Source organism: Labeo rohita, chromosome 5 (assembly GCF_022985175.1).
Source record: "Labeo rohita strain BAU-BD-2019 chromosome 5, IGBB_LRoh.1.0, whole genome shotgun sequence".
Classification (NCBI taxonomy): Eukaryota; Metazoa; Chordata; class Actinopteri; order Cypriniformes; family Cyprinidae; genus Labeo; species Labeo rohita.
Window position 1 is genome coordinate 22,998,734 of NC_066873.1, and position 18,707 is coordinate 23,017,440.

At 35.5% G+C, this 18,707-nt stretch overlaps 1 protein-coding gene across 3 annotated transcripts; it reads left to right on the forward strand.

The window, feature by feature from the left end:
* The first annotated feature begins 1,850 nt into the window (after positions 1 to 1,850).
* rnf214 (ring finger protein 214) lies at positions 1,851 to 18,677 on the forward strand. Of its 3 annotated transcripts, XM_051109241.1 has the most exons (16): positions 1,851 to 2,017; positions 2,142 to 2,216; positions 2,303 to 2,471; positions 2,927 to 2,986; positions 12,538 to 12,678; positions 12,896 to 13,029; positions 13,491 to 13,559; positions 13,654 to 13,750; positions 13,830 to 13,918; positions 14,018 to 14,105; positions 14,193 to 14,288; positions 15,705 to 16,258; positions 16,367 to 16,484; positions 16,600 to 16,749; positions 17,899 to 17,991; positions 18,087 to 18,677. In XM_051109241.1, the coding sequence occupies exons 1-16, from the start codon at positions 1,977 to 1,979 to the stop codon at positions 18,147 to 18,149; spliced, it is 2,037 nt and encodes a 678-aa protein (XP_050965198.1). In that variant the 5' UTR covers positions 1,851 to 1,976; the 3' UTR covers positions 18,150 to 18,677. The 3 variants fall into 3 exon arrangements, with proteins under 3 accessions (XP_050965198.1, XP_050965196.1, XP_050965197.1); XM_051109239.1 differs by lacking the exons at positions 12,538 to 12,678; positions 12,896 to 13,029; positions 13,491 to 13,559; ... (7 more) ...; positions 17,899 to 17,991; positions 18,087 to 18,677 and adding exons at positions 4,288 to 4,387; positions 4,612 to 4,774; positions 4,902 to 5,094; ... (3 more) ...; positions 8,435 to 8,560; positions 10,324 to 11,370; XM_051109240.1 differs by lacking the exons at positions 1,851 to 2,017; positions 2,142 to 2,216; positions 2,303 to 2,471; ... (11 more) ...; positions 17,899 to 17,991; positions 18,087 to 18,677 and adding exons at positions 2,993 to 3,467; positions 4,288 to 4,387; positions 4,612 to 4,774; ... (4 more) ...; positions 8,435 to 8,560; positions 10,324 to 11,370.
* The last annotated feature ends 30 nt before the right edge of the window (positions 18,678 to 18,707 follow it).

The window sequence follows — 18,707 nt, forward strand, 5'->3', positions numbered from 1 at the left end:
GTGTGAACTGACATTGTGGTCAAGCTTTGGGCACATTATGGGAACTTTGTTAGTTTGAGTCCTTTCTATATAAATAAGGTACATCTTTCAGGGTATCTTGAAGGGGATCGAAACCAAATCATGCAAATTTGCACTCTACAACAAAAACACATATTTATTTATAAATTTCTTACATTTACTTATTACTTAATACAAACAGTATGCAAATTTGGATTGCCAGTTCATGTTGTTTTTCTTAAATGCAGGAAAAAATAATCACATTTTGTTGATTTGTAGGCTTTTCAAACATGATTTGTTGAAGGACTCATTCATTTTCATTGTTATTTATTATTTTCTATATTATCTATTTGCTATAGGCCTATACAAATATTTTTTAAATGTGCCAGTTCCAGATTTGTAATTATAGGCTATATAATCATAATTATTATTGCCTATATATAGCCAGTTTTGTGGATTAAAATATGCCTTTTCTTTAATGCACATCCTTTAAACCATTTTTATGAAACAGTCACCTGTTTATATAAGTTTTACCACTTATATAAATAAATGTTAAAGCTTTGTTCTGATTTTGGCAACATAAAAATGTTTGGACTGTGATACAATACCAGTCAAAAGTTTTTGACCAGTAAGATTTTTTATGGTGGATTAAAGAAATTTATATTTTTATTTAGAAAAGATGCTTTAAACTGATCAAAAGTGATGATAAATACATTTAGAATGTTACAAAAGATTTCTATTTCAGATAAATGCTGTCTGGACTTTCTGTTCATCAAAGAAACCTAAAAAAAATATACTCAGCTGTTTTCAACAACATAATAATAATTAATTAATTAATAATAATAATAATAATAATTTTTTTTTGAGCAGCAAATCAGAATATTAGAATGATTTCTGAAGTATCATGTGACTGGAGTAATCATGCTAAAAATACAGCTTTGAAATCACAGGAATAAATTACAATTTAAAATATATATTTTATACAGAAAACAGTTTTATATATTTTATTATTATTATTATTATTATTTATTTATTTATTTTTATTTTATTATTATTATATATATATTTATTTATTTTATTCTTTTATTTTATTTATTTATTTTTTTTTTTGCAGAACTTTGGAACAAATAAATGCAGGCTTGATGAGCAGAAGAGACTTCTTAAAAAACATAAAAAATTGTACTTTTCAAAAACGTTCGACTGGTAGTGTACATTTCTGTGAACCATTCTCTGCAGTATCAAACCATATTAGTGGGAAATCCTTAAGACAAGACATCTTGTATGAAATATTAAGCATGTATAGAGTAAACTAATTAAGATGTCTTTTCTTTGGCATCACATGTGGGAGTGGAAGGACATGACGAAGTTGAACATTTAGCAAAGCAGAAGTGATTAATTATAGAAATAAATATTTCACTAAGTAAAGGAGAAGTTAAGTCCAAAATCAGAACAGTTATTAAAGTAAAATGGCAAAAACTTTGCACAAGAAAAGAAGAGAAAGACATTTTTAAAAAATCAAGTTGGGTAATTAGATGCAATAATCTGGTGCACACGGCACAAAATTATTCACTAGTCTGGGAATTAGTAGTATGTGTAAGTCAGACACTGCTGAGCATGTACCAATTTCTACTGCTTCCGAAAGAGAAAGGGTATAAATGTTTTGGGAAATGACTAAAAAAAACACTATATAATAGATTAAATCATCATAAAATATACAATCCATTAATGTATGACATATTTGATATATGATATATTTCGGGAAAGTAAATCTATTTAATAGATTAATAGTTTCTCCCACCCTCCAGCCCTGTAGGTGGCGGTAATGCGCCTATCGTTTGTTTGCCAAGTGTCATGACGTCCCGGAAGTAAAACAGGCTTAGATGATGTCATGAAAGTTGCGCCAGTTGTCGTTTTGTGTAAAAAGGTCCTTATTCGTTTAATTTATTAAGATTACATACTGTATACACCGAGTATACTGTATGTCATTTGGCCTTCAAGACAAACTCTTTGAATGTTTAGTGTAAGTTTTGTTGTCATTTCTGTGCTCTTTTGTTTTGTTTCACTGAAAAAACGATTTAAAACTGAACGGACACGTTTATGAAAATACTGCCGCTTAGGTTTTAAATCTCAGTATTGTGTCACAGATCCAGAGTTTGCCTGTCAATGGAAAGTGAAAAACACACCGAGTGGAGTTCGGCTTTAAATGAAGACGTACTTCAGTAAGTACAACACAGCTTAAGGTAGAACTTTAAAGTGTTTCTCCCTAAAATGATTCAGCAATACGACTGTCCCGCTTTCTTGACAGGGGTCCCGTTTCTGCAGTGATTCCGCCGGCGGTATCCTCCCCATGGAGCTTATCAGCCGGGCCCTGGTCCACTGAGAGCAGCGGCCCATCAGTATTAAATCAGTATGCTGAAGCGCAAAACTACAGCACTTTTATCCCCAGCAATGAAACACAGAGCCAAAACGTACAGGTCTGAAGATCATCCTAATGACACATATGTGACCCTGGAACACAAAACCAGTCATGAGGGTCGAATGGTTGAAATTGAGATTTATACATCATCTGAAAGATGAATAAATAAGATGTATGGTGGTTTGTTAGGATATATATATAAAAATCGAAATGTTGAGAAAATAGCCTTTAAAGTTTTAGTTTCAGATTTTAGCAATGCATATTACTAATTAAAAATTAAGCTTTTATATATTTACCATAGGAAATTTACAAAACATCTTCATGGAGCATGATCTTTACTTAATGTCCTAATGATTTTAAGCATAAAGGAAAAATGGATACAGTGTATTGTTGGCCATTGCTACAAATATACCCGTGCTACTTATGACTGGTTTTGTGGGGTCCAGGGTCACATTTTACAAGTGATCATCTATATGTAGTTTCATGTAATTTGATTGTTGTCTCCAACCATAGACGGAGGACTGGACGGAAGAAAGATCTACAAACACAAATGAGGACTGGGAATCAGATATGGTAAGTTTTCAGCACCGTGCTGCAGGTTTTGTGTGTTTGCAGGTGTGTGTTTGTGTTTTCTGGTAATCATCACCACGTGGGCGCAAAACTCTGTTTACACAGTCGCGTTGTGGGGACCAAAAATCAGGAAAACCTATTTAAACGAATAGAGGAGATATTCTGAAATTGCTGGTGAAGTTTTAACATTGGTCAATAACACGTTTATCAGTGTGCATAGGGGGTGCTCAGTTGCACCCCCGAACATTTCTGGCTCATAATGCACTGACTTCTCCACACACAGACACACACACACATATATTCCAAATATGTTTGGGTACAACAAACTTCCTAGTTTTTGTTAGGAAGGATTTCAGCAGCAAAATGAAAATGTAAGTGTTAATAAATTGACGCTACACACGGAGAACAAGAAAGAAGATTATTTGCAGGAGATGCCAACTAAGGATCTAAGAACTTGTGCAGAGGATAAAAAGTGAAACCCAAGGTAAGCAAATATGTATCAAACGAATTAGGTTAATTAGGTTTAAATAGGTAGCTAGTTAGAGCTAACTAACTGTTGAGGGAAAGTGCGGCCTGAAATGTTTCTATGTTTTTCCAACTAGCGATCACATCATACAATTTAATGTTAAGGATCTAATTTTAACTGAAAAGTCTCATTAAATCTTTAGCTTGGCTGATTGCTGATGGAGTGATTCTGTTAATATTAGTATAATTTTTTTATGTGTGTGTGTCTAGTTAGTGTTGGTGCTGGAAGGGGTTAGGTTTGGATTATTTTATATACAAGAAATTTTATGTTTCTTGTCAGGGGGTTGTGGGTTCATTGCACTTGACGCCATGCTTGTGTTTATAGTGTTTGATTTTTAATTTTCATATGAAAAATTAAAGCTCAATATTTGTTTTACTTTTAAGTTAATTTATAGACAAAATATACAAGCCACAGATTTTTACCAAAGTGATTCACAGAGAAATAAAGTACAGTTAAAAAAAAACGTAAATGGTAAGTAGCTTTAAATGACGAAAAAAAAAAAAAGTTGAATCTAATTTTTGTCATGACAGTAGTAAAATAAACAGGGGTTTGTATGCTGAGATTGTCCAATAGAGTAGTTGGGTTAAGGTCCAAATTAGTAGTTTGGTTGCATTGATATGTTATAATAACATTGTAATTAATTTTACATTAATACAGTAATACAAACCTGTGTTACATTACAATAACATGCTTATCTGCTTATTGAACATACTAGTTTTATTCTGCATGTCTCCAAATTTTCACGGTGTCATTTATTTCACACTTTTTTTTCTTTCAGTCACCACGAATCCGTTCCCTTAAGGATGCCATGCATCATGTTCTTTCAAAGACTGACAAAACTTTCAAATTAGAAGTGAAGTATATCAGTGCAGTTAAAGGTAAGGTGGTGTCTGGTGTGAGATATCAGGTAATGGTTGCTGTCATATGTGCATTAAATGTTATAGTTATAGTTTACTTTAAATCAGCCACCAACTGTCTTTTTTGTGTGTGTAATTGGCATCCTTTATCTGTAAGATGTTTTTTTTTTGTAGCATTTAAGTATACTAATTGATAATGTTTAAACCAGTAGGTTTTTTGAAAATGTTTTTGCTGTATTTTGCAGGGCGTGGTCTGTTTGCGAAGGGTACCATTTGCAAAGGTGATTTTGTTGTTGAATATAGGGGAGATATAATAAATGAAGCAGAATTGCAAAGGAGGAAAAAACGTTATCACACATCCAGTGCTGCATTTATGTTTGAGTTCAAGTGGAGAACGAATACATGGTGGTAAGTCAAGTTGCACCAGAGCTCTAAGAATATCTTATGCTGTATTATAAGAAATGAGGTACTGGTTTGTGATGATATATTGTAATACTTGTATTTATCCTTTTCTTATGTTTTCATGTTTTTCAAGTATTGATGCCTCTAGAGAAGATGGATCGTTTGGGCGGATAGTAAATGATGACCACAAACATCCAAACTGTAAAATGGAGAAAATTGATGTGAATGGAAAACCACACCTTTGTTTGTTTGCCTTAAATGACATTAAAGAAGGAGAAGAAATTACCTATGATTATGGAGTAGAAGATTACCCATGGAGAACCCAAGTATGTAGCACAGCATCCTGTGTTCAGAATAGCTCTTACTGTTGCAACACATTAGTGGTTTTTATCCTTCAAAAGGATTTTTGTCTTGGTTAATTTTTTCTATATAGTGGACACTCACAATGTACCCACATCACACTTTTGGTCATTGTTTGAGTACAAACTTGTGTTTTGAACTGGACAAAACTGGTCCCCTTAAGGAACTATATTGTTGTGTATGAAAAGTCTTCATGAAGCCTGTTTTATTAAGGATCTGTGTACACATGCAGAGATTAGCTGAACAGGAACAAATGTTTAAAGATGAAGTTCATTTTTCTTCTGAAGTCATGCGGTATCGATATCAGATTTATCTCCTGTGTTTCTCCATTGTCTCTTACAGACGACCAGCATTGCTGCTAATACCAGGGAAGAAGGCGAAGAAGGGAAGAAGGCAATAGTAAGGACATCATTAGAACAGTCCGTCTGACATTAGTGATTCAACCTTAATTTTATGAAGCTACAAGAATATTTTTTGCCAAAAATAACTTTATTCAACGATTGGAATTACATAAGAGTGACTAATTATTGACAGAATTTTAATTTTTGGGTGAACTATCCCTTTAATATATTCTTAGGTGATAAATAATTTGGACTAAGAAAGATCAAAGGTCATCACCTTCAGGAATTTTGCTTCACCTTTATTTAAGCTCAAAATAATGTAATCGGATTTTAATTAATGTACCTAAACAATTAATTATCTCAGTAGTTACCAATTCATGTCTGTTAAATTACTGATCAATTATTCACTGTGACTTTTCTAATTATTATCTTTTTAGATAAAAGACAAAGATCTTCAAGATTCTGATGACATCTTTGATTCTACACCAGGGAGTTCAGATTTTTACTTTACGGATACTACTTCTGAAAGTGACTGTGACAGTGATGCTAGTCTTACACCAAACCAGACAAAACTTCAGCTTCTTTATGATCAACTGGATGTTGATGACTCTGGCTCAGCGAGTTCACTTGACTGTGACACAACACCAGATAAAAAGCACAGCCTTGCATCTGAAGCATCTGCAACAGAAGAACCATGTTCAAGTCAGAGCGCAATAGATGGCGTAGTTGTTAGCGCATACCAAAAAAAAGGTGTTAACAGAGTGTACAACAAGAGACATTATTGCTTGTATTGCTCTAAACCTTACGCTAAGATGGCAAGGCATCTAGAAAGTTCACATGCGAAAGAATCTGATGTGGCTAAAGCGCTAAGCTTTCCAAAAAGTTCCAAGGAGAGAAAAAAACAGCTTGATTATATTCGCAACAGAGGCAACTATGCTCACAATGCTGCTGTGATGGAAACAGGAAAGGGGGAACTAGTGCCATATAAACGACCACCTAAAGAAGCGCAGGGAAAAGATTTCATGCATTGTGCATACTGTCAAGGACTTTTTACGAGAAAGGTCCTGTGGCGACATATGCGCGCTTGTGGACTTCAACCTCAATCGGTCCCCCTCAAACCAGGGAAAAACCGTGTTCAGTCCATGTGTATATACACGGGGCCTGTGCCTTCAAACATGACTAAACAACTATGGGAAGTAATAAGTGCCATGAACCCTGACCCAATCACAGATGTAATAAAAAATGACAAAGTAATTATTGATATCGGTCAGCACTTGTTGAACATAGGTGGGCTATCAGCCAAGAATAAACAATGTGTGCGAGAGAAGATGCGAGAATTGGGAAGGTTGGTTCACAACGCTAGGAGAGTCACCTCCTTAAAAACAATGGAAGATTGTATAAATCCAAAAAAGTACATGGAGACTGTCAAAGCTGTCAAGTATACATGTGGGTATGAATCCGACAAGTTCATGATTCCATCACTTGCGAAGAAGCTCGGGAGCTCCCTGGTTAAAGTAAGCAAATTCTTAAAAGCTCAGGGCTTAATCTCAAATGACGAAGAGCTTGTGAAGAATGCCAGTGAGTTTCAACACGTCCATCAGGAAAAGTGGAACGAGATGATCTTAGCTACAGCATTAAGGAATATCAGGGAAGGAAAGTGCAACGTGCCCACTCTCATCCCCTTTACTGAGGACGTCCAAAAAATGCATACATTTATCAATCAAGTGCAAGACAATTGGTACAAATTACTCTCTGAAAGTCCCTCTGCTAAAGCCTGGATGGAGCTGGCAAAGGTTTGTCTAGCCCAGATAGTTCTCTTTAACCGGCATAGGGGAGGAGAGGTGGCAAGCATGCATTTGTCTGCGTATTTGTCAAGAGACGCTTCTGATCCGCATGAGGATGTGGAGTGGGCGCTCTCCGAAGTCGAAAAAAATCTCTGCAGACACTTCTCAAGGATTATCATCAGGGGAAAGCATGGTCGACTAGTTCCAATTCTTCTGACTCCAAAAATGCTGTGTGCCTTAGAACTCCTTGTTAAGCAGAGAGAGCCTTGTGGGGTTATAAAAGACAATGTTTATATGTTTGCAAGACCAGAAGCCATGACACATTTCCGAGGGTCAGACTGCCTCCGTGGCTTTGCAAAGGCGTGCGGTGCAAAGTGTCCCAAGTCACTGACATCTACCAGAGTACGAAAGCATATTGCAGTCCTTTCAACAGTGCTGAATATGACAGACACAGAAATGGACCAGCTGGCAAACTTTCTTGGACACAACATAAAAATCCATCATGAGTTCTGTCGACTCCCTGAGAAGACCCTGCAACTCGCCAAGATCTGCAAAGTACTAATGGCTCTCGAACAAGGAAGATTAGCTGAGTTCTATGGCAAGAACTTGGATGAAATTGTGATAAATCCTGATGGTGGGTTTGTTTGTTTGTTTGCTTTTTGTGTTTACCATATATTCCTTTTTGAAATCAGATTGTTAAGATTTACTTTGTTCGGCCTTCACAGAAAAACTTCTGGAAAGTGGTTGGGAAGTCAGGAGCGTACAGGAGGGACACTGTTCATCTTCTCTTTATGGTTTGTATTACTGTCAGAATACTACAGTTTGTCTCTGTTCATAGTTTTCAGACATTGTGAGACATGATTGCAAAAGTGTTGCTCCAACATTATCAATTATCATCGCATTGTGTTGACTGTGTTCTTAGAATGTGCATAAGGACTTACTGATTGGGACTTGAAAGCTACAATGATGTAAACAAATATAACATTATTCATGGTGTACATGAATAAAATTGTGTTCTGTAATTCCAGTACAGTCTTACTTTTAGTATAACTTTAAACCATTAGTACTGCATATAACATAGTTTGCATATTGTCTACCTTCTATACTACATGTAAAGTGTGTATCTTTCTGAAAATATTAAATTATATTAATTTTTGATAACTTACGATAATTTTCCATAGAACTAATTGCGGGGGAGACGCTTCCTCCTGCTGAGAGGAATGAAATGCCACCACCACCCAAAAGACAAAAACCACCGGATGAAGAGGTTCCTTCAGGAGCCAGTGCTGTGAGGCCATCGTTTAAAGGTGAACTCTTTATACATTTTTATGTCAGTAATGATTATGTCTGCTACTTTTTGGAGATGTACTGTCAGTGTACATATTAAACTAAAAATGGACAAATGTTGGAGTAGCAGGAATAGCCCGTTCCAGGAATATTCCCAGTTTCCATGCAAAAGCATCCAGCTAGTTATTAACGTCAGTGCCTCTGTCCAAGGGCCAGATGTATAAACATTGCATAGTCACAAAATGATGTTTGTTTAACAAAGTCTGGAGGAGCACATTTAGATAATCTACCCTGTTAGCATGAGAGAAGACCTGTGATATATATTCAGCTCACCTCTGTCGCATGGCAGTTTTCCAGTATTTCCATAACCCCAGCTCCTCACTCTTTACTATTTCTGTCCCAGCCTGAGATATGAGGGAGTACTCCAGGTTCGGGCCTTATTCTATCTACCAGAAAGTGTAGTTTGAAAATATTTTTATTAATGTGTGAAAGGTGTGTGTGTGCTTATAACCAATAAATTAATCCTAATTATCTCCAGTGATCATTTTAGTCCAAGTGACAGTGTAGAAATCAGTACATATTTATAGGCAGAGTGAAAATACAGTTGAAGTCAAGTTTACATACACCTTGCAGAATCTGCAAAATGTTATTTTACAAAAAAAAAGAGGGACCATACAAAATGCATGTTATTTTTATTTGGTGCTGACCTGAATAAGTTATTTCACATAAAAGATGTTTACATATAGTCCACAAGAGAAAAAAATAGTTGAATTTATAATGACCCTGTTCAAACATTTACAAACGTTAATACTGTGTTGTTACCTGAATGATAATGACAGTTGAGGCCCTAATATGCAACTATTACAGAAGCTTCAAACGCTCGCCGATGTTTCAGAAGTAAAAACAATGCATTGATGTGTACATTTTGCTTAAATGGCATATCTTTTTCATTTAGTACTGCCCTTCAGAAGTTACATAAAATAACTACATGTTTTCCAGAAGACAAAATAAGTTATATTTACCCTGATCTTCAAATTCAAAAAGTTTTCACCCCCTGGCTGTTAATGCATAATTTTTTGTTTCAAAGCATCAGTGAGCGTTTGAACCTTCTGTAATAGTTGCATATGAGTCCCTCAGTTGTCTTCAGTGTGAAAAGATGGATCTCAAAATCATACAGTCATTGTTGGAAAGGGTTCAAATACACAAAAATGCTGAAAAACCAAAGATTTTTCTGATGATTAACTGTTCAGGACAAACAAGGGACTCATGAACAACTATAACTAAACCTAAAAATCAAAAAGAAAACACGGTTGTGGATCATTCAGGTAAGAACACAATATTAAGAATCAAGTGTATATAAACTGCATATGAACAGGTTCATTTTTATAAATTGAACTATTATTTTCTCTTTGTATGATCCCTCTAATTTTGCAGATTCTGCAAGGTGTATGTAAACTTTTGACTTTAACTGTATCTTTACTTGCACTCTAGATGTAGTAGTGGTCTCAAACTCAGTTCCTGGAGGGCGACAGCTCTGCAGACTTTGGCTTCAACCTGCTCCAACTCACACCTGCTTAATAGTTTCTAGTAATCCTGAAGACCTTGATTAGTTGGATCAGGTGTGTTTGATTAGGGTTGGAGCAAAACTGTGCAGACCTGTGGCCCTCTAGGAATTGAGTTTGAGACCACTGCGATATAGTATTTATAACACTGGATTGTAATTCCAGCACACACTCTTATTTATCCATTTAATTTAATTACATTTTTTCCTTACTCTTTTAAGGTAAAATTACCCATAAGAAAAATCCCTGGCAGCAGACAGAGGTGCAGGCGGTGGAAAGGCACATGATGCGATTCATCACGTCTTTTACTGTACCCGCAAAGAGTGACTGTGAGAAGTGTTTAGAGGCTGAACCAGAAGCCCTAAAGAACCGGGACTGGAAGAACGTGAAATTTTTTATATATAATCGCATTACAGCCTATAAAAAGACTTTGCAATGCTAATAATATGAAGCTTACCATCTCTCTGGTATGGCAGTTTTGTTTTTATTAGCCTTTTCTTCTCTCTTCCATTCACTTTTGAGGTAGGTGAAGTTGTGCTAGAAATACCTACGCTGTTTCCTAAGAGGTCAAAACTCATAGGATATTAAACAACTTTATTGTTAGACCAGTGCTGAACGTACTGCAAACATTTCAAATAGAGTATGTGTGAGGCAAAACAAAAAAATATTGCGTATATTAAACAAGATTGCTATATGTTTTATGGTGACTGATGAAGGCCACAAGCTAAAATGCACCCGTCTAACAATAGCAAAATTGTTAAACAATTCTGGAGTTTTGACCTCTAGTTTTTATGTTCTGTCTTAAGAATTTTTTATACTTTTTAATATAAAAATAATTTATTATGTAGGGTTTATTTGACGTCATTTGTTTGTAAAGTTGAACTCATTAAAAGTTACATTCAGTAAATTAAGTGATTTGATGTCTCAAGGTTCATTTAGTAGTCGTTAGTAGATTTATGGTATTATAAGTATAATGGAAACTAGTAGCTAGTGGTTGGCTGTGGATATACACTTCAGTCATTACAGTTGAATAAAAAATAGTGAAAATTGTAGTGAAAATTCACTACAATTTCAATACCTCATATGTGAATAGAGAACTTTTTCACTGCTTCATCTGTACACTTCAGTCATACTACTATTCCTATGAAACCTGGGAACATCAATTAATCAATCAAACCAAAAATTCTGCATGTTGTGATGATGACTACATAAACAACTTAGGTGTTCTGTGCAGGGGTTTTGCATCACTAGCACCATTTGCAGGACCCATGACAATAACTAATCTCAGCTAAATTTCAAATGATGTTTTTTACTATTACTGTATCTTTTAATTTTATTTAATTGTAGACACTTTTTAAGTGTAAATGCACAAATGCAGTCTGATGAATTACTTGGTATAAATGCTTTTGTCATTAGTAGTATACATGCTGTTGCAAGGTCCCAACAAATCGAATGGGAAAGGGTGTATATTATGCAAATAAGGGTCCCTATCAGGTATGTTCAATTTTTTTTTTAAGAAGTCCCCATTTAGCATGGTCAAGTCATTACTTCATCAGTTTAGATATTTGTAGTCATGCATGGTCTAAAAAAAAACACGGTTTGTATATATATATATATATATTTTTTTTTTTTTTGACCTTTAAAACCTCAGAAAGAATGGTCCCCACGGGTGATGATCATAGAGTTGGTCCCCATATTACAGGGAAACTTGTATGAGTGTGTCAGTGTCTGTGTTCAATTTTAAGACATTTAAAGTCATCCTTGAAATGCTTATCAAATGGCCAAAATGTGTTTGTGCTTTTACAGGCTTGTGACTGTGTAACCAGTATTTGTTTTTGTGTGTGTGTGAGAGAGAGAGAGAGAGAGAAAATATAGCCTTTTACTGCAGGACAGAACAGGCTTGTTACTGTTCTTTTGAGAGATTTGTAGCAAAAAATGTCAAACTTTTTTTTTTTTTTTTTTTTTTTTTTTTTTTTTTTTTGGAAACCGCTTTGAAACCCTGTGCTTTTTTTTTTTTTTTTTTTTTTTTTTTTCTTTCATAAAGTTCATAAATGTGTTACAGATGTTTTTGGAAGTGTGAATTTGTGTACGGTAGGGTTCAAATGTCTATGACCACTTGTTAAAATGCTTCTGTTTTGCATTTTTCTAATTTTATTCAAATACAGATCTTTTCGTTGCATAATATTAGTACAGAAAACATTAATAAATTTGCATGAATTTACAGTGTTGGAAAGAGTTTCCTGTGTTTCACTGGTAGCAAAAACATTCATTTATTCAATGGAGTTTAAATAAACAATGCCACAAATTTGTTTTTTTTAATCAATGACCTAGAAATCTAGTTAAAATACATGTAACAACTTTTTTGTTGGTTTTAGAAAAACCTTAAAACTGTTCTTTTTATTTGCTGGAATTTCTTTCTCTCCGTGTTTCTATAGCGAGCTATAGAAGACTGCAGTATTGAGCTGACTGAGCAGTATGAGGCTCTAATGAAGCAGCATGCAGCAGAGCACGAGGAGCACAACCTCCATGTCCGCAGTATGGAAAAGACAAGAGAAGACAGAAATCATCAGTACCAGGTTCAGCATCACATCTGTACATTAAACAATAACTACTATAGACAGTCTGTAGGGGTTCTGACTTTTGACTACACGTGTTTTTTTAATAGCAGTGCATAATCTCCTTTGCACAAAGTATTACATTTACCTAGTGAGTTCAGTGTCTTAGTCCAAAATTTTGGTTTCCCTACTATTACCTCATTTTCATTGTTGAAATGTAATGTTTATATTTTTGTAGGGTTTTATTGAAAAAATTGAGTCTTTGCAAGTTAAATTGGAGCTGAATAGCAGCAAGACAACACGGAAAAACTTCATGGTAAAACGGCAAGAGCTTACTGCAGAGAAAGAGCGAATGGAAGAGGAGAAAACAAGGTAAACTAGCAGTAAAATATTTGTCAAATCCAGCTGTCTGCTTGGGCCAGAATATACACTACCGTTCAAAAGCTGTTTTTTTTTCTCTGTTTTTTTTTTTTTTTTTTTTTTTGTTATTTTATTCATTCATTTTATTTCTTGTCATCACTGTAAGCTGAAAACAGCTGTGCTACTTAATATTTTTGTGGAAGCTGATACATTTATTTCAGGCTGCTTTGGTTAATAAAAACTTTTTATAAAATAAAAACAGCAATTATTTAAAAAATAATAATAACTAATTGTTACAAATATAAATATTTTTTGGTCACTACTGATCAATTTTATGCATCCGTGCAAAATAAAGGTATTCATTTCTTTTTTTTTAAAAATTGTACTGACCCCAAGCTTTTGAACGGTAGTATATAATATCGGATGGGTCATGGGTCGGATGGGAATTTAAATAAGGTTTGTGTATGTTTTAGGCTGGCTCAGGAGCTGGAGGACACAGAAAAGAAACTCAAGTTGCTGATTGAGGAACAGAGTCAAGAGAAGTAAAAAATTCAAAACATTAATTAAGAAACGCCTACAGTGTCACTATATCTGTTTATTTATTCATTTGTTTATTTGTGCTTGTGTATGTGACAGACTGTCTTGGGAGCAGGAAATAGCTGACTTGAGGGTAGAAATGGAAACACTTTGCAGGCAGGCAGAGCAAGCTAGTCAGACGGTTCTTCAAGATGAGGTAAATGCTGTACCTTCACAGCAGACATCTTCTAGAAATTTCATGGATGGCGTAATGAATCATGTGTCTGTGTGAGCAGATAGCTGCATTAGAGATGCAGAAAGAGCTTGTGCTCTCTCAAGTGGAGGACTGGATTGCGGATGCTGAAAAATATCTGAATTTTCTCAGGTACTGTTTGTGAATTAAGATCTGATTAATGCATGTGCAGTATGTTTGTATGTGTAAAGGTAATGTGATTCCATCTGGATTTGTGCTCATCCTGGACAGATTAAATCCTTCCCAGAACCACCTGCACCAGCGGCAGAAGTGGGAGCAGAATGTAGCGATGGTCCGCAGCAGTCTGGTAGGACTAAAGGTGAGGGAAGGAGCTAATATAGGTGGATTTAAGCTGAAGAGAGTTAGCAGCTTCTCTCACTGCCTTTCTTTTGTTTTTCATTCACAGAACAAGTTTAATGAAAACCATCAGCTCCTGCAGAGAGGTGAACAGTTGGACAGTTTGCCTTCAGTCCCGATCCCGTTACTTCCACCAGTGCCTACAGTGAGTGTCGGTTTATTCAAATGTAGGCTAGGGTTGGAGAAACACTACTGTTCAAATCCTTTTTTTTGTTTTTGAAAGAAGTCTAATGTTCACCAAGGCATTATTTAATCAAAAATACAGTTAAAACAGTAATTTTGTAATATTATTACAGTTTCAAATAATAGGGGTGTAACGGGACATGTATTTGCACTAAACCATTAGGCTATGGCCGTCACGGTTCAGTTCATGCAGTCAGACAACGAGTATTATAAGTCAATTATAGGGTAATCAGTCCAGAAGGGGGCATGCACAGTAATGCGATGCCAACTGTCTCTTTGCTAACTTTTATGAAGTCTGTAAAAAGGAAGAAAATACTATACCAGGCTACCAGGCAGACCAAGCTTGAAATATAGGAAGACAGATATGTGGGGGTTTATATGAATATAAGAGAAACTGACGTTCTTCAGAAATGTTTCAAGGGATTTTCTTTTTCTCTTACCACCATATAATGCATATTAAAGTAGTGCTCATAACAGCTGCCTTTTTTTTTAGAGCTGTAATCAAGGAAATGCTGTATCGCTGCTGTTCCATAAGCAACACCTGCTGTCAGAAAATAAATCTGCACTTTCATTTTGTCTGTTTTTTTTTTGTGCAGGTGTTTTATGTAGCATAATTTCACAAATCTGAAGTCAGACTATTCTGTTTTTGCTTTAAATCTTGAAATTATAATCTAATTCAAATACAACCTAATTCAAATCAAAAACACCTGCTGATGCAACATGTAGCACTACTGTCTGTTCAAAATAATTGAAAAAATACATTTCCTGTTGTACTGAACTCATACCGAACTTGTATCGAAACGTGACCCTAAAATACCCAGGTACATACCGAACCGTGACGTCTGTGTATTGTTACAGCCCTAGTAAATAACTTTTCGAATTAAAAATTTTTTTAATGTAATTTACACGTGATGACAAAACTGAATTTTCTCATGAACAGTATCATATGATTGTTCAGAAATTGCTCTGTTGATTTAGAAAATGCAGGAGGTTACTGCAGTGTAAAAAAAACTGTTAACCTACTTAATATTTTTGTGTAAACTGTGATAGTTTTTTCAGGAATCCTTGAAAAATAGGAAGTTCTAAAAAGAAAAAACAAAAAAAACCCAGCATTTATTTGAAATATGTATTATGGCGTACGCCATACTATTGTAAAATTGATAATCTGGTAAAGAGTTGATAAACTGGTTGTTTTAATGTGTTTGTTATACCATGGTTTAAAACATGGCCTATCCAGTCATAAATATGTTTTGTGAATGTGTGACTCTAGTAAGATAATGAGGAATGGGGTCTTTCATTTTAGAATTATTTTACATTTAGACTAATGTAAGTAATGTATATTTTGTGTTTGTGTCATTTACTTTTGATTTTCCCAAAGTTGGAGATGATAATGGGTCCACTTCAGAATCCTGCGTCCCATCCTGTTTTTAACAGCGGTCTGCCGACTACTACAACATCTCCTCCCATAGTTCACCCACAGCTCCACTCTTCGATCACACCACCCCAAAGAGCCACACCACCACTTTCTGCCCAATCTTCTCAAAACACACCATTCCTGTCCGTCAGTATAGGTCCACAGTCTGCACACATCTCAAACATTTATGCCCCCATGACAACTCATGCACCTGCCCCTCAAATACCATCTCACGCACCTGTCACGCCAGTGACACAAATTCTACAGCAGACACACATAGCAGTTCCAATTGTCTCCCATGCGCCTTCAGCTGCCTCAGCAGGTGCCTTTGTTGTATTACCAAATAATCCTGGAGCCAGTTTTCAACCCCAAGCTGCAGCGCGCCTTCCCCAAACATTCATGCCATCCACGGCTACACGTAACTCCTCCCCCCAGCCTCTCCCCTCCAATCCTGCACCAGCAGGGAAACTGGACAAGCTGCTGGAGAGACTAGGCTCACATTTCCCACAATGCACAAGGTACTGAGATCACAAAGTTATATGATAAGCTTGTTTCATTCCTAGTACATTTTTAGGAGCTGGTATAATTCACAGTAGATTAACAATTATGATTTCTGTTTGCATTAGAGATCAGCTGACACGTGTCCTACAGCAAATCAAGAGTGAGCGTGGTACAATGGCTGGCATGTCGATTGATGATCTTACTCAGCAGGTTGCACAGAGACTTGTGCAGAACCAAAAACCGGTACATACAATCACTTCTTACCTCACTCCGTCATGTTTTGTTTTTATTATTAGTTTTGTTCTGTGCATTGCTCATATCCTTTTTTCTTCTTTTTTTTACTTTATTGCTGTTGTAGCCACCAGGGCCTATAGCACCACCATCTGGAGCAAGAGCCTTTCCCGCTTCGGTTGGTCCAATTCAGCGCCCTGTTGCCCAGCCGCCACATCCCATGCGGCCTCATTTTCGTCCCCCGGTTGCTCAGGTCTTCCACACAAGACCTCCACAGGTAAAATTCAACTTTAAGGCCCTTTTTTAAACACATTTAAAGGGATAGTTCACCCAAAAATGAAAATTCTCTCATTACTCACCCTCATGTTCCAAAACCATGACCTTCATTCATCTTCGGAACTCAAATTAAGATATTTTAGATAAAATCCAAGAGCTCTCTGACCCTCCATAGACAGCAAGGGTACTACCATGGTAGTAAGGACATTGTTAAAATCCATCAGCGGTTCAACCATAATTTTACAAAGCTACAACAATAATTTTTGTGCAAAGTTATTACCACAAAAAGTATTAGTGCCTCAACTTGACCATTTCAGTGTATTTGTAGCACTCAGACAGATATGTTCCATGCAATTGTATTGACACAAGGAAACAAGATACAGCTCTAGTTTCAACATTATTTGTTCTTCAGACGTTCCTCTTTTAAAAAAATGATTCTTTTTTTATTATTCTTGAATTATTTTTTACATTATTATTTACATATTTTTGCAAATTGCATTTGCTTTTTGACCACTGAAAATGTGTACAATTTAATGATTTACCCCGGAGCCATATTGAAATCCCAATATCTCTGGAACTGAACCATGTAGGGCCTTAAAAATGAACATGCCAAAAGGAAAGTTTGTTAAGACCCAATATCTAAAAGAGGATTAAAATATCTTTAATACTTCTTGAGTTACAGACATGCAAACTTTGGAGAAAAAGCTTGAAAAGTGCTGTTTCCCTATTTTTGAATGGTCACCATTGGCAGATAATGTAACAAAGATTGCTAATGGCAACAAATTTTACTAATAGAGCTACCAATCTCTGTGTACAGATAACATTATGATGCTGCCATCTTTCTGGAGTCATTTTTAATCCCCTTGTAATTTGGCTTTGAATCTCAGGTGAAAATTGCCATTTTGACCCCGCTCTACAAAATGGTCTATAATAGTATAACATGTCTATCTTCAGAAAAAATATTAGCAAAATTGAAAATTTGAGCCGGGGACCTCTGGTTGAGTTAACATGGAATGACCCTATTATTTCCCTGCAGTATATCCATAAACCAACCAGAAAGACCAGTATTCAGGTTATTAGAATGTATTACTTTTAAATATTTTTGGTCATTCATTTTTTTAACCATACAAACATACACTCTGTCTCTCAGCCCTCTATCCGGAAATTTTGTTTGATGTGTCAAAATCCTGTGGATGTCGGAAGCCAATACCACACCAACTGCTCCCATACCATGCACAAAGACGTGAGTGTGTAACATTTACAAAATATACAGTACAGGCACAGTATTTGCCTTGTCTGTGTGTTCTAATCACTGTTTTTATCTTTCCTTTTCTTTAGTGTGTTAGCGTTTGGCTTAAGACTAGCAAGAATAACTCCTGTCCTTTCTGCCCATCCAAATGAGGTCTGACTTCAGGAGAAAACACGCACTTATAGCTGAGCCAGTACCTGCAAAAAATCAAGTGGAATTAACATATAAATAGTTTTCAAGACATTTGAATTAAGTTTTTCTAATTCTATGGTAACTCTGGTTAATGTAAAAAAAGCATATTGTTCCATTCCTGCTCAGAGTTAGTTATTATTATAAGGACGATGTTATACTAATTGAAGATGCTTTGCAGATCAGTGGAAATCCTCACAATATGAACTCTGCTTTTTTCAGTATTCAATGTTATTGCAAAGATTTTCAAATATACCCTAAAGTATAATCATTATGTACGCTTTTATAAAGTCATGTAGCATACATAACCCCAAAACAAAATAAAAGGTTTCTTTCAAAACTTTACCAAGTGATACAAAACTGCTTATCTGGAAAATGTTGCAGTTATATTAATTATTTCTGTATTTTATTAAATTAAGGACCAACAGAGGCCTTTATGTCAAGAGTTTTATACATTAAAAAGGAAAAATAAATTGATTAATGCCTTTTTGTAATTTCTGATAGTCACTATTTTTTATTTT